The sequence below is a fragment of the Cyprinodon variegatus genome, unplaced genomic scaffold (assembly GCF_000732505.1).
Source record: "Cyprinodon variegatus isolate N-32 unplaced genomic scaffold, C_variegatus-1.0 Scaffold107, whole genome shotgun sequence".
In the NCBI taxonomy this organism is placed as follows: Eukaryota; Metazoa; Chordata; class Actinopteri; order Cyprinodontiformes; family Cyprinodontidae; genus Cyprinodon; species Cyprinodon variegatus.
This window is the reverse complement of record NW_015150560.1, coordinates 1,443,142-1,459,762: the sequence shown is the minus strand read 5'-3', so window position 1 is coordinate 1,459,762 and position 16,621 is coordinate 1,443,142. Positions and strand designations below refer to the sequence as shown.

At 36.8% G+C, this 16,621-nt stretch overlaps 1 protein-coding gene across 1 annotated transcript in view; it reads left to right on the top strand.

The window, feature by feature from the left end:
- Positions 1 to 9,478, top strand: part of LOC107084716 (voltage-dependent calcium channel gamma-1 subunit-like) — a 22,978-nt gene extending 13,500 nt beyond the window's left edge. The window contains exons 3-4 of the mRNA XM_015374674.1: positions 7,449 to 7,595; positions 7,708 to 9,478. Coding sequence (XP_015230160.1) covers positions 7,449 to 7,595; positions 7,708 to 7,940 — 380 coding nt within the window. The 3' untranslated portion in view covers positions 7,941 to 9,478. The remainder of the gene's footprint in view (positions 1 to 7,448; positions 7,596 to 7,707) is intronic.
- The last annotated feature ends 7,143 nt before the right edge of the window (positions 9,479 to 16,621 follow it).

The window sequence follows — 16,621 nt, the reverse complement described above, 5'->3', positions numbered from 1 at the left end:
GGAGAGTGAGAGCCAGGCCTTCTCGTCCAACATCAGTGTGCGACCTCACAAATACGCTTCTGGAAGAATGGTCAAAAATTCGCCTAAACACACTCCTAAACCTTGTGGACAGCCTTCCCAGAAGAGTTGAAGCTGTTCTAGCTGCAAAGGGTGGACCGACGTCATATTGAACCCTATGGATTAGGAACGGGATGTCACTTAAGCTCATATGTGAGTCAAGGCAGGTGAGCAAATACTTTTGGCAATATAGTGTATGTATACAATGAAAATAGAAATAAGATACTAGATTTGAACAGGCTTAGAATACAGTGTGAATGCTTGTGTTCATTGCAGAGGAAACTAAAGCTTCAGAAGTGGCTGCTAAGTTGATGGTTGTTTGAGTAAGCGGCTTACTAACACTGTTAGTAGGGAAAGCAATGCAATACTCAGCATTTCAGTTGGGGGGGGCATCCCCCTTCTTAAAAAAATCTTAAAAAGCATCCCCCTTTGTAAATGACCATCTCCGCATACCATCCCCTGAAACATTTTATTAATAAATGTGTAAAGTTTTGACTATATATTAACAGTAATGGTAATAATATTGCCCCTTCAACATTTGGTGGGCTGTGGGCTCACGAGTGGCCTGAGCAAAATAAATAAAATCTAAGAAGTGGCCTACCATGACTATGAAGCTGATCCCAGTGGGAAATTAGTCCCTAACTCTGTAGGGGCAGTGATAGCCATGCCAGTTCAGGGACTGACTGCTGTTCTACTGTAAGGTGTCTTGATCAAAGTCAATGACTGGCGTACCTGATGTGTAACAAACATACCCAGGATATTAATTAGGCTATGCATACTTCCAAAACGAGCAGCTGGTAGAACTGTTGCTTTTCATCGAGAAGCTCCCAGCTTGGGTTCTTTTTTTTTTTGTTGCTTTTTTTTTTTTGCTTAAAGCTTGCATGTTATCCACACAGATGCATGCCTTCTTTCCTGTTACTCCAATTTCCTTCCCCAGTCCAAAAACAAGACATTAACCTCTAAACTGCTCCCAGATATGAATGTGTGTACGCAGAGGTTGTTTTCGTCCTTGGTAACCACCACACACACACACACACATCACACACACCCCCACACACACACACACAGACACGCACAAACAGTCATGTTTGTTCTGCTATTTGCAGTAAGGGCCATGTGCTGACTCCCATTGACTTCCATTGATTTTCAGTCATTTTCAAGCCTTTCTATGCCCTAACCCTAAAACTAAACCTAACCATTACCAAAATACGATTACCCCACCCTTACTCTAACCAAATTAACACATTCGCCGTAAGTTTTCACTTGGCATAGTCCAGCTTCTAGTTTACTTACTCTTGAAATCCATGTGACACCCACACACAGTTACTGAAATCAAGAGAACCATGCACAAAGTCACACACTCCACAGATAATGTTAAACCCGCAGATAATGTTAATGTAAGCAAACATGGGTGTTTCTCCCTTCGGCTGGCACCCACTCGCCCGTGCAGTCCTTGCGCACATGACTGGCCCTTAAATTGTTGTGAGTTTGCTGGAATAATTGGAGAGTTGACCTGTGCTCCATGTGGCCTTATGCACTCTTGACTGAGCCATTGGGGAATACAGCATGAACACAGTAGGTGCATGACACCACAAACTTACCCATCCATAAAGAGTTTGCACAAAGAAGTTATCTAAAGAAACCTCTAATTCTATACAGTAAGCTCTGGGTATTAAGATGGATTTACTCTATCTATATAGAAAAGTGTTTGAAGTTTCAAAAACATGATGGACATAAGCTTTAATGTTCAATTTTGACTCGATTAGTTTGACGCTCAATGTTGAGCAGATTTGGATATGTACATTTAAATAAACCTTGCATGATAACTTTTGCTTAGAAAGCCAAATCAGGTTTACTATAATAATACTTTAGTAAAAATATAAAATATAATATAATATAACAAATCTTCATTGTGTTAAGGTGTTCATTCAATTACTTGTCAACCCAAAAGAAGCATTTAAAGAAAAACGTGTAAAAATATAAAATATAATATAATATAACAAATCTTCATTGTGTTAAGGTGTTCATTCAATTACTTGTCAACCCAAAAGAAGCATTTAAAGAAAAACGTGTAAATCAAGGAAGAAAGTTTGCTGCTTTAACCCATCGTTATAGATAGAAATCTACACAGAGCTTCATTCAGCCACAATACCTGAAACACAGTGACTAATGATAGTAGCAAAGGTGAATCTTATGGATACTACAGTAAAATTTGACCACGACTGGTTTGGGTTAAGAACATAATTTTTTTTTTATTACATTAGATAGAATGAGCATCTTAGGAGGAATCATCCATCTTAGTCAGGACATCATAGAACAACTTTCCCTATACCTAGGAAGCAAGTCTTGTGTGGTAAGTGTCTACCAGCTTTGCACAACAGAAGATGGACATCTTTGCCAAATATTTGCAAAATAATATAATAAAATGGGAACAGCTCAGGGTGTATGTTTACGGTCCTACAACCCGATGCATTTTTATTTAAGTCTTAAGTCTTTTGCAGCCTAACAGGTTTTCTCTCAGAACTACCATGCGTTTAGCTCCATTTGTCTTCTCTCCTTCCTTGTCGCTGTAAAAGAGAATGATCCATTACCTGCCAACTTGCGTCACCATGGGAAAAGTGTGTTCACAGTAATTTGCTTTGTTTGTTTCCCTTAACAGCTAGTCTATAGTTATTTGCAAATTGGACAAAAAAATAAAAGTTTTGGAACCTTTTTCCTCAGCTTTTTTGTCTCCTTATTGCTTTGAGCGTGCAGACAGGTCCTCTAGTGGCTTTTTTGTAGTGATGAGGGCATATTTGAAGAGTGCAAAACCAAACTGTTTCCTATTGAGGGATTCCCCCACATGAACTGTGTGTCTGAACATATTCCTCAACAATTTAACTTGTAAACTGTTCTGATTCATGACTCTCTTGCATGGCTTGTTACTTCAGGTTGACAGCCATGTTTTAGTACCATACTCTTTCCATTGTGTCATACTCTTTCCATTTCTACATGCTGAACTGAGCTGTACTAGATGACAAAGCTTGGGGTGTTGCTTTTTAAAGTATCTGAAGATACTTTAAAATTCTCAGGACATGATCAAGTCTTTTTCTTACTTATTTGCTACATATTAGCTGGCTTTTAATTGCATTTGGATGGGCTTGATGTTTTTTAGGGTTATCAGAGTTTCAGAGACAAATTTGCATACAGACAATACAGAAAATTTAAAAACGAGGTAAACTTTTCCTTCCACCTCATGATAATGTACCACTGTTATCAATCTGTCACATTAAAAAATACATTACAGTTTGTGGTTGTGACGTTACTAAATGTGTGAAAGTTGAATAAGGATAAATAGGTACAGTAAAAATGAATTTACTACGGATTTTACATTTAGTTTTAAATGTTTCACTTGCACAGTAAATGTTGTTCGGGTTGATATTATAAATGTAAGAATAGGGTCTTTAAATAATTTGGAGAAAAAAACAATATATATATGTATATATATATTTCATCATCCAATACATATAAAAAGTGTTTATTCAGATGCATTCATCTGGAATGCTGCTGGAAATGTTGCCCAAATTGGGAAGAATTTAAAACCTAAGTTTTTGCCTTTTGATACCTTGTGTATACAACATGCATTAGGATACACATACAGGAAGTAAGTTATCCTTCTGACATTTTCAGTGGCCCGAAGGGAAAAACAAATGCAAGCTTGAAAACTAAATAGGTCCACACACAGATACCAAACATATTTTGTTGCTTATAAAATGGCAAGAGGTTAGTGCGTCAGACAGACCAACACAAACTCCCACCCAACAGGAAAACAAAGGATGTTTTTAAGAGAATGTGTTCTTCCTTGTCTATAAGTGCTATTTAGTATTATTTTGGGTGATGCATTGATATGTGTTTGATATAATTTGAAGCTGAGAAACCTATAAGGAGGGGATGGGGATTGGAAAAAGTATTGCAAATTAAATCAGCAGCCTTTAAGATATTAAAACATAAAACCTTTTTACTGTCCTTATTTGTTAGGTGTATGTTTATTTTCTCCATTGCACACCTACAGATAGACACAACATTTTAAACTCCTATTGATGTTAGCCACTTTGTAAGAGTCACACGTTTAAGTGCTTCTAAGATTAGAAACCGTTGGCACACATATAAAACTATTTTTACAACTATAGCCTTCACATAGGATACAAAAATAATTTAGAGTCATTTCTGGAATTTATGGCAGGTGCATGCCTTAGCTCAGCATGCAACACTTCAAAGCCCAGAGTGCCTAGGTTGTGGCCCATCCTCCTCTGCCAGCAGAAGATGAAGGCTCTCACCCCCCCAAAGGAGGGCCACCCCAACGGCCTGGTTTCCAGGCAAGCAGGCGGCAGATCAAAAGCTTCAGATCATAACCACCACAGCAAAACACAAAGCAGCTGCTGCTCCTATCACACGCACGCAATCTACAAGCATTAAACTAAAGCATATTCATATTGGACATTTGAAAAAATCCATATTATTGGTATTTGGGGGTACGTAAAAGTCTATGAGTTCTTGGTTCATTGTCAACAAAGCCCACAGAAAGAAAATCAATCGGCAGGTGTTGAAAGAGTTGCCAGAAAAGCATTTTTTGGTAATTCCAGGCGGTAATGTGCTGACTAACTGAACGACACAATCTGTTGCGACTACAGAAGCCGAATCCCCTGTCTGTGAACCACCAGCATCCTTACTGAGGATATCTTCTCTTGCACAAGAACCATCAGCACCAGCACCTCCCTGTCGTTGATCTGATCCAGGACCAGATGATTCTGCATCAGTACAAAGAGTGAACATGCTGGGTCACTGGTGCATTTAAAACCAGAACCAGCTTCATCTTCTCAATGATGTGAAGAACGCTGCCTTCGCTCAACATCCTCAACTACACCATGTCTACCATGGACCATATTCACTGAGAATGTTCAGCAGAAGTTAAAAACATTAAGGAATACTGACTGACCAGGGGTGTGGGAAAAAATCGATTTGGTGATATAACGAGATTTTCCGCTGCCCGATATAATATTGATCTTTCATTTCCTAATATCGATTAAAAAAACAAAAACATTTTTACCTAAAACAATGAGGGAAAATGTGCTACCTCAGCATCACCACTCTGGCAAATAGCCTTTCAGCTGCACCATTTGTGTATGCTGGAGAAGATTCTTAATGTTGAATTGAAAAAGCTTCCTGGAGGGGAAGCGAAACGTGGAAACAAAGTCCAGTGAATTGCTTTTTTTTCACTTTTTTGGAATCACCATTCCTGTAGTTGAGGCAGTCACAGTGGAAGACATGGACTGACTCAAACCAGATAAAACATTGATACCAAAATAAATAAAAGATCAACATTTCCTGATGAACATATACAGAACCTGCTTTTTTATGATTACATTTCATTTTTAAACTATGAAAAATAACACAATATATGGTGATATTGCAATATCGTAATAATATCATGATCCAAGTATCGTGACACATGCTAACACTCACCCCTACTACTGACTGTGGTGACTAAAGGAATACAACCTGGTACTGGGGCTGCTGGTCATCTTCTTCACTGCCATTAACCAGCCTGTTGTGTAAACGTCAGTCTCTTTGTAGCTTGGTTGATCCATAAACAGGACAGGTGCAAATAATTAGAGGCTCATCAGGACTGACCTTCCATCCATCTCAGGACTGTACAGATATTTGGTCATGGAAAGCAGAGCTGAAGTGTTGCGTTAGGTTTAGCTTTAAGATACTACTGATAAGTACTGAAGAAAATTATGAAAAAAGTTATAATTAGCATGTTGAGAAAATATCTAAATGTCATAAATGCTAATCTCTCGGTGTTTGTCATTTTTTCTTCTATGTTGTGCCTACATCGACATTTTTAGGGGCGGGTGCTCAAACTAAAAAAAAAAAGGGCTCACATCAATAAAATTATCCGGAGATTAAAAACAGACAGTCGCAGGATGCATTTCCCCATACAATTATGATAAATTCAATTAAAGGTATAGTGGAGGATGTTCATTTTCCGGGTGGATCATCAAAATAAGTGGTCCCCCTAATAGTCAATCATTCTGGTGATATGTTTACGTAAGGCTGTCCCACATGCTCGTCCCCATTTCACTTACCGGTGGTGAGTCTGACATAGTGGAAAAATTGAAAATCTTCTTTTGGAAAGTAAGCTTGTATGAGTGATGCAAACAGCAACTTTTAAACAGAGCGTGCACAACCAGAAACGGGCTCGGGCATGTTGCACATGTTTAATAGGCGTTCCCTCTCGGGAGCAGATACAGGGTTGTGCATGTGCATTTTTTTATTATTATTTTTTTTTTATTAGAGAGGGCAGTTGTTTTAAAAAATTCATGAAAATCCTCCAATAAACCTTTAAATAGTTTAGCTTTAATAACTACTTAAGTAACAGACAAAACAATACCATGCATGGTCAGTAAGGGGGATTGTTAGAAAGTCAATGACAGAAGGCAAGCGATGGTTCTCTGGTGCAATATGAGTGAATCCTGCAAAATCAGTGAGTCAATGTCGTCTGCTGGGTTTCCTTAAATAGAAAATGTGTCTCTGTATGATTTGATTGAATTGGTTTTGTAAAGTCCCTCAATCCATCCATCTGTTTTCCATCACGCTTATCCCAAGCTGGGTGGTGAGGGGCGCTGGTGCCTTTCTCCAGCTGTCTACGGGCGAGAGGCGGGGTCCACCCTGGAGAGGTCACCAGTCCATCGCAGGGTTTTGTAAAGTCCTGTGTGGAATTTGTTGTGAAATGGTGCTATAAAAATAAATTGAATTAAAATAAGGCTTATACTTTTTAATAACCATAAAATATACGTTCTCCCTCTGGATGGGTGGGATTCCTCTGGGTACTCTGGATTCCTTCCACAATCCAAAAGCATGATTGTTGGATTAATTGATTTTTAAAAACTTGCCCTTACTGTAGGTATGAGTGTTTGTGGCTGGTTGTCTATCCTGGCCGTGTATTTATTACCCTGTGGGATCAACTTCCCAGAATTGTGGGACCTTATGGGTGCTTCTAGGAACCAAGGATTGCTCCCAATGAGGAGAAGTTCTATTGGGCTGCGGGTTAAGGACTATGGTGTGGGTTAGGGTTTAGGTTAAAGTCAGGGTAAGGTACATGCTGGTAATGGTTAGGCCATGCAGATGAATAAAAAGAAAAAGGTTTTGAAGCTTCTTTTTTTTACGAGCCTCAAAAAGTCCTTAAAGTTGAAGTTATGAAACTTATTAGACCACCTTCTTTACTTCTTTTTTTTATCTTGTTCTTCAGAAAATCTAGCACAGGAGCAACAAAACTAAAGAAAACAAGATTTGTATTTATTTCTTGAGTGTATTTTTGTTTTTGACACTTTTTGTACTCCCTTTTCCAGAGTACAACATTTCTGCTGCAGCCATCTCCATTTTCAGTCTGGCTTTCATGATCCTCGGATCTCTGTGTTTGCTGGGATCCTGCACTGGGACAGGCAAGGGAAGAGACTACCTTCTCAAACCTGCAGGAATGTTCTTTGCATTTGCAGGTTGGTTCAGTTCATAGACTAATCTTCAGTTTCCCTTCACCAGTTTGAATGATGAACAACAAATAACACAAAAAAAGGAAATATGTTGTTCACATAAAGCCTCCTTTTTCAGGTATTTGTGCCTTCATCTCACTGGAGGTGATGCGTCAGTCAGTGAAACGCATGATTGAGAGCGAGGACACTATCTGGATTGAGTACTACTACGCCTGGTCCTTCGCTTGTGCCTGCTCCGGCTTTGTCCTCCTCTTTCTCGCTGGCATTGCACTCCTCATCCTCTCTATGCCTCAGATGCCAAGAAATCCTTGGGAGACATGCATGGACGCCGAGCCAGAGCAAGCAGAGTGATGTTAGATGGTGAAATTCATCCACCAATCAGTATAATGTTTTGTTTGAAACACTAGACTTATTTTGAGATTAGAAGTTTCATTCTCCTTTTTTTTTTTTTAGCAAAGAGAAAAACATGTTTCTTGTGTTTGGGATCAGTCATCTTTTCAAACAGCAGTTGAACTGGTCTTTGGTGTGGGGGTTAATGTGTTTTTTTTTTCTCTGTTCTTTTATGTTCAATCTGAGTGAAAACAACTGAAAACATATTTTATATGCTGGCCTTTTGTATAAAGCTCATCATTCACTGCCTTCCTGTCTTACTTAGACTCCCATGTATCATTGTCATCTACGTTTAGTGAAAAATTGCCTTAAGGCTTTTAGAATAAGATGAATAGCAGCTTAAAGTCAAAGTAAATGAGAGCTTCAGCACCAAATCATAAATAGACAATTAGGTTTAATAAATTTCAAATGGCATCACTCAAGGGATTAGTCACAGACAAAGTCAAATAAACATCCCAAGCATTATTAAAAGAAGCTGTAGATAAAGGATGTAGAAAAAAAGGGCACTAAGAGGAAGTTTTTGAGTGTGTCTGCAGACTGAATGTTAAACACCCCGACAGTCTGGAGCACCAATCATGTTGGAAAAGGTTCAGTTTTAGCAGGTGCACTGCCTATATACAAGGCCTTTTACTTGTCTACTGCTACCAAATGTCTCTGTTGAAACACAGAAAGGTCTATGATGAACCTTTTTAAATTTAGAAAGCATTTATTCACATTTATGGAAAAACTATTTCTGTTAAAAAACAAAACAGACTAATTATGACCCAGATAATCATGGCCTGTTATCCTTCTATAGTCCTACATGCAGAAAAAGAAGAACCGCCACCTGGTCCTTTAAAGGGATACTTTGAGGTGAGGTTCAGGGAAATTATTTTAATAATTAAAAAAAAGAATAAAAAATTGAACTTCATTGTCATTACACTGTCACAAGTACAAAGCAACAAAATAAACTCTTTGCATTTAACCCGTCCCCTTGGGGAGCAGTGGGCTGCCATTTTGTGGCGCCTGGGGAGCAGTGTGGGGTTAATGGTCTTGCTCAGGGACCCTGAGTGGCAGTCCGTGGGAGTGGATCCTGAGATCAGAACCTCTGGGACCCAAACGCAATGCCCTAACCTTCAGGCCACCACTCCCAAATCTTTCTTTCTATTGTAGAAACCCTTTATACCACAGCGAGTTTTTGTTAAAGACAAAATTAAAGATCAATAGTTTATCTTAGTTTTATGTCAATGATTATTAAGAGGAAAAAAAAGGTTGATGTGAGTACTGTTTTATAAGCTAAATGAAGTCATGTTTGCCTAGTTTGTTTCAACATTTAGGAGCCTGAAAGCGCAAAAGACTATGCCTTACCTCATGCTGTGGCTCAACTGGCAACCCGGCCAAAATGTTTATTCTATTACTGGCTGACAAAATGCAAATGATTAATGAGAGCATTAATCCACCTAAGGTCATAAACAGAGTAGCTGTTTGGCTAAGAAATCAGGAGTTTTTTAACAAAAAAAACAAAAGAAAACTACTAATAAGATGTATGATGTGTAATTTTGATATAATATAGTGGGGTGTGCAAACAACCTAATGTATTGTATAACCCGGGCAACCCGGGTTCGAATCTGGCCTGTGGTCCTTTCCCGCATGTCTCTCCGCCTCTCTCATACCCCTTTCCTGTCATCTTACTGTCGAAAGAAATAAAAACCTATTAAATAAATTACACCATCATACATCTTATTAATAGTTTTCCTTTCTCTTGTTTTGCCTGATCAGGCCACTTTTGAGTAATCAAGTCTTTAAAATGGCCGGTTCAAGCTGTACAACTGAAACTGTTGATTACATCTTTTCATTCACAAAGAGCAAACTGCTCTGGTTCTATAATTATTCCCCTTTTTTGCAGATTTAAACTCTTTATACATGTTGCCTTTATACGGCTCGCCCACATCGAGGACTAAGGCCTCCGCATAAATGTGTCGTGTGCCACTGCACCACCAAAGCACGCCCCATCGTTCTGATAATCTAATACTTTTATGTCATCAGTTTTCTAAAGATAATGAAATCAGTGAATTTAGAGAGCCTTAGTTTAAAATACATTTCATAATATATATATTTCTTGTTGCCTGTGTAAACTATAGGAAAATACATTGGTAATGGTGCTGCAAAGAAAAAAACAACGAAATGAATAGATTTTTTTATAAATAGAAAAGTTTTTACATGATATTAAAGGAATGTAACTAAACAATGCCTGTTCCAGTATGATGTGACTGAAAAAGCCTTTGTGTCTCTTTTGATTTCGCTTCACTTTACACTGAAACTGGTTGCTAATCTTAAAAGGTGAACAGTGTGACAGTTAATGGAACCTGATCTGTAATGTCTGACCAGATTATATTGAGTTCATATAAGCAATTTCTCAATCTTGCTCAGGGCAAATAAGTAGTGTTATTTATCAAGAAAATGTTTTCAATTTTGCTCTTTTAACAATTTAAACAACATACAGTAGCTGGTAATAGGGTGGATACAATGGAATATTCATAGCATGCCTTAAAACTCTTTCTGCTTCTGTGTTATAAAACCAATTAATTAAAACTTAGGGCAAATGTTGATGTAATGTTTAATTAGTTCCTTTTTGTTCACCATATTTAGCATGCTGTGAAATGAGCTTTGGAATGGAGTTGATTATTTCTTACAAGTTTATAAAGAAAATAAAGAAAAAAATGGAAAAAAAAAATTCTGGAATCACTTTGTGTTTATATGAGTTTAAGACTCATTGTGGGGATGTTTATCAACTTCAATTAGAGTCTTAGGTTCAGTTTACCTCTAACATAGAGCCTAAAGGTCCAGATTAAGAGGTCAAAAATAGTCCTGTTTAAGAAAAGAATGAAAAAAGAAAATAAATCAGGAAATTCTAAGGATCAAAACAGAACATGTTTTTATTAGGTGAGACTGCCCGCGACTTTGTAAAGGTGTAAATAAATCCACATTTAACAGAAGAAATTATAATTTCAGTTCTAAAAACCATCCAATCCATCTTCTCTTACCTAAAGTTGACTAAACATTTAAAATTATAGTGTACTTCAAGATTGGTGTTAAATTGCTTGCCAGCAAAGGTGGTAGATATTCAGAAAAAAAAAGTCTTTACCAGTTCAAAAGCAATTTAAAATCTTCCTGAAAAAGAAAAATTGGGTAAAAACATTTTATTTTACCTCTCCTTTGAGATTCACGGTAAATAGAGCCAGAAAGGTGTCCAACTACAACTTAAGGACAAAGGACATTCGTTTGAGGACAAGAATGTTCACATTTTGGACAAAGAAGACAGCTTGTTTGTAAGGGGTATGAAGGAAGCCTTAAACAAGGGGGGGGGGGGGGGGACTCAGCTATCAAAAACCTACAATGCAGCGATAGAATTGATTCTCACCCCCCACCCCCCGACGCAGGGAACCAAGACATCTCACCTGGTCAGCCAGGCCAACAATGACCCTAACCCTTTTCAGAAGCATAGGCCAGTATCAGGTATTGCAGGTTAATGAAGAACCCAACGACTCCCCATTATAAGGGGCAGACCTGTTCTTTCGGTTCAATTTGCTCGTTTTCTAAGCCATAACAAGGCCTTGTTGTTCCACTCTATAAAGCCTGGAACCCAACGCTAATCCAGACATTTTGAATTTAAAAAGCTTCCTGGATGGGAAGCGAAACATCTTCAAACTTGGAAAACAAAGTCCAATTTTTTACTTTTTTGGAATAGAGCCAGAAAGCTTAATGAACATCGCAGCCATTCATTATATTCAGCTACATGTCTTCAAAGGCTATCCTTAACCAAGGAAATTCTCATTTAAAATAATAGGAAAAAGCTATTTTGGACAAAGAACATTCAAATAATGAAACCCTCCAAACCTATTAGTGTATTTCACCTGATCTTTTTTATGATTGGGCAGGACTGGGAAACCTTTCTATGTTTCAGATCTATAGTGATGTAAAGATCTCCTTTTTATAAAACACTGGGTAGTTTTTACCTCTTTAAACCATTGCATCTTTGGTTGAGTGTTGAGAAGGTATAAAAACATACGTCTGTTTGATATCAAATAAAAATATTGGATTTTTTTATCTCTTTTTTATATATTGATTTTGGGAACAAATGAGGAAAAAGTTTGTTTACTATTTAATTAGCTCCAGGTTACAGAACATTGTAAAAAAAAAAAAATTGCTTTTTATATTTCTAATGTTATTGAGACCATTTTAACTTTGTAAACAGCCCATTGAAATTAAAGTCTTAAAAAGTTACTCTCTTTGGTTCACCTTTCAAATTTTGAGATGATAACTTGATGCTGTTAATTTAAGTTCAAGCTAAAAAACGTACCCACATCTATAAATGAATCAAATAAAATCCAACTTCCAGTCTGTCTAATATAGTATAGATACTGTACTTATTATTCTTGATGCTTTAATCCTAATGATCCTCAATTTCTCCAGCCATTTCATATCCTATATTGGTTTGAATATGTCTCTGTTAATAAATGAGACTTAAAGTCTCTTGGTTTTTATCTTTTTAAACTTAAGTTGTGAATAAACAAAGATTCATGTAGCTTTATTATTTTACTCAACACAGCAAAAGAAAAATATTTAATCAGAACTCCCATGCAGAGTCAGCATAGGTTGTAGCCTCACTAAACATGCAGTATTTTATTTAGATTTTTGTAGAAAAGCAACAATATTCATTATTATATAACAGTATGACAACAGCGGCAGTGGTTTTTTGTTTTATTTTTCAGAGATATGCTCCCTTATAGTAGAACTATTTGATTTCTATTCCTTTATTTTGTCTTGCTTCCTATGTGCTTTAAGGCTGGATAATGATAGTATTTACATTTATTTCCCCACACAAAGAATGTAGACTTTTTATTCTTGTGGCGCAAAAGTGTTTCCTTTTAAAGAAAACGAGAGAAAAATTTGGCATGGCTTTCAAAAAAGGAAACAAAAATACTTCCTTGTTTTTTGTTTTTTTTTAAGTAACTCATAATTTAAAAAGGAAAAAACTGGCATTGATCCAGAAAAGCTTAGTAGCCTGAGGGCTGCTAGAGAAATTAAGCCAAAATAATATTGTTTCGCAAACAGATTAAAAGCCAGTTCAGATTATAAATACAGTAAGGTGATAAATTATTTTATCTATTCTAAATAGATTTTTATTTATTTAAAGCTCTATTATGAAAGGGTCCATTTGATTGTATGTCCCCTACATTGCTTCATGACTAGCAAGTCCCTGTTATGCAATACAAGCACGTCTTTATGATGCTCTGTTCAGCAAGAAAACTCAAAACAGTTTCAATAAAAACACTTTAATAGAGAAACAATTAAAAAAAGAAAATAAAACCTTTAAAACACAGCCTAAATCAGTTCTTATAACAACCACCAGTTGAAATGAATATTCATTACTTTGAATCCACGAGGGAGAAACCGATGGGAGTGGGAAGCAGGGAGAACAGGTGTGCCATTGATTCACTGCAGCAGGGGTAGAAAAGAGGAGGCCATCAGAGGAGAAGATGGTGCTTACAGAAGGAGGAACACAGTGCTCTCTGCTGGCCGGGCAAAAGGTTGCTCCCTTACCTTTTATTCTACGGTGTGCCACACCCTATAGCTGGTTTCACTTCCATTTAGCAATGAAATACGGAGTGATGTCAGAAGCTTTCAAACCCAACTCAGATACTTCATTATTATTGTTTTGATGAGGTATATGCAGGGTACAGAAATAAAATTTTAGAAATTAAACGGAGAAAAAAACTGAAATAAAAAAACTGAATAAAATCCCTTTAAAATGTCTTTGGCTCAATCTCTTCTGTCTTAATAAATAGGACTGTAGCTAAAGAAGCGGTGAAATATTAGTATTGCACAACTTTAGAGATTAGCCAACGACTGCTGTGTGGGAAAAAAAACCCAAACAATACAATCCCCAGGGAGCAACCTCAGCTTTAACCCTTCTAACTGCAGGAAAAGAAGGAAGGGGAAACCTATACAACCATTACATTTTTGATCGACATATTAGTAAAAGTAACAGTTCTATGTATTATGTCACAAGTTATTGTACACATCAAACAAAATACCAAAATTGAACTCCTCAGGTTGAACAAGTGTTTTTCTTTTCTTTTCTGTTTTTCATCCATAAATCATTACAAACTGATAAAAACAGGGATCAAAACCCAACAAGGTCATCCAAACATGCAAAAGAAGAAGAAAAAAAAAACAGACTAAACAAAAAAAAAAAAACAATTCCGTGTGTTGATTGTTGCACAGCTGTGGTGAGAAAACAGGACAAATCCAGCAATGTGTTCTTAAAAATACATATTGTACAGTAAATTAGGTTGTCTTCAAACGGTGCAACAGATATTCTCCACTGCTAAACAAGCCAGACCTCTTCTCTTATAGAAAATAAACTAAAGGAAAATCTAAAAAGTTGACAATGCAACTACAGTCAGGTTGTTGTCCATTTCTTGATTTCATTTTTATTTTTTTTATTTTTTGTGAATTTGCATAATTAAAAAGGGCATACCTCCTCGATCAGCTTCTACAAAATCGAAGGTGATCCCAAAGTTCTTATTTGTAAATACATAGAAAATGTATATTTACAGTTACGTGTTGATCAGCTAAATCAAAAATCAGGACCTTGTCATTTAAAACGTGAAAACTTAAAAATAAAAATGGAGTTCAAGATTCACCGTCCAAATTATCTTCGATTTTAGCTGCAAGTTTCCAAGAAATGCATTAAAGACTCACTGCAACAATAAAGCCATGATAACAGCCAATAGATTTCTTTAAAGGTCAAACAACTCAAATTTGAAACAGACACTTAAATGGTTGCAATGAGCGTTAGCGAGAACAAAGCAGGGTCTAAGTAATATTCAACAGAAAATCTGCAGCTGTGATTTACTAATCTGATTAAGCCAAGAAGGGAACCATCTTGTTATTTTGTTTTTGTTTTGTTTTTTCATTTTCAACCATAACTTCCATAACATTTCCATTCGATAGAGACCCTAAAAACAAACAGACCACCAGTCAAAAGTTTTTGAACAAACTTCTGTTTTTTTTTTTTTTTAACTGTTTCTATTATAGGGTTAATGGAAATGTTCTTTAAACTACAGTGAAAAGAAAACTAAAGCTTGAAAAGCAAATTAAAGAGACTAAAAGATATAACAATGAATCGGGATTCTTTGCCAAATAATTCACTACTTTATGGCAGGCTTTCAGCTACCAATGCATATTTTCTATAGGGCTGTACAAAGAATGATAAATTAACCTGTTTTTCCCTGAAAACTTCAGTCAAATTTTTTAATTTTCACAAGCAGCAGATGCTTGAGTTGGAAAAATTTGAACTGCTTCTGCTGGATGAGCCACATCAATCAGAGAAGCTGATCTGGGAGCTGGCAGGGAGACAGACACAGCGCTGCTGATGCAGAGAGCTATGATCACTCCCCTGAAACAGTTTATTAACGCCTAAATTAACTTAAAATGTTGAAACCTGTCGGCAAAATATGTTGGCTTTTATTATTCTGGTGCCTGCAGTTTGGATTACATATGTGAAAAACATCTACTTCCAGCCTGAGGCAGCTGCTGCTGGGGATCCCCAGTGACAGCGGGGACTTTCTCACTTAAAAACATATTAAAACTACTTTTTACCCACTGATCACAGCCAATATAGCAAAGCCGCTCTCTGCCACTGAACAGAGGGACAGAAGAAGCATCAGACGCATCTATTCACACTTTACTGGATGCGCTTCAGGAGTGTCAAAAGAAGCTTTTGAGGCGTGACCGACCTTAATGTGAACAAGCATCAAAAATTAGGCAGCAGAAGCTTTTTTGCTGCTCAAATCGCAATGTTAACATGGCATTACACTTTCTGACTGTTTGAATTAAGCAATGAAACATAAATTTGTACCTAAAAGTAATCTCATTTCCTCCTTATGAAATTTCCACCTCTAGTCAAACACACATACTTCCCATAATGAGGACATAAGTAGTGTTTTAACAAAGACAAAAAGTTAGCTGCACCACGCAAAGCCTAAAGATTAGATGTGATACACCAAGGTGTACACCCTTTGAAATATTCCTAACTATAAGCCTTCTAGTCAGCATTTAGAGGTAAAAAAAAAATTGTTGGAATAATTTTGGAGCTAGCATAAAGCTCAAACAAGGCTTATTACTGCTCATCAATCATGTATAAACCAGTTAAAGCTAAAGTAAAGCTGAGCTCCTAACTAATTCCTCATCAGCTGCTCTACCAAAGCACTCATTAACCTGTTCTTTGATGGGTTTTCCTCTGGACACAAAATTAGCATTAAAACAGTCTGTAATTTAGAAATATATTTAAAAACTAGCAATAAATTTAGCAGATGCCAGTCTTATGCAGGTTTATTGAACTTTAACCATTATTAAACTGCAGCAGTTTGTTTTAAATATCAACAGATTGATAGATAATTATATTTTAGTGAACATTTCCATTTTGAATTGTTGTGCAATGAGACATAAAAACCATGGTAATCGACCATGATGGTTTAAAACAATACTAAGATATTTATGCCTAAAAAATTTTTTGTTTCTGCCTTTAAATCAGAGGTCACGGATTAACGGACAACGATCCGCTAATCCAGACCCACCTGCTGGATAATCCGGAT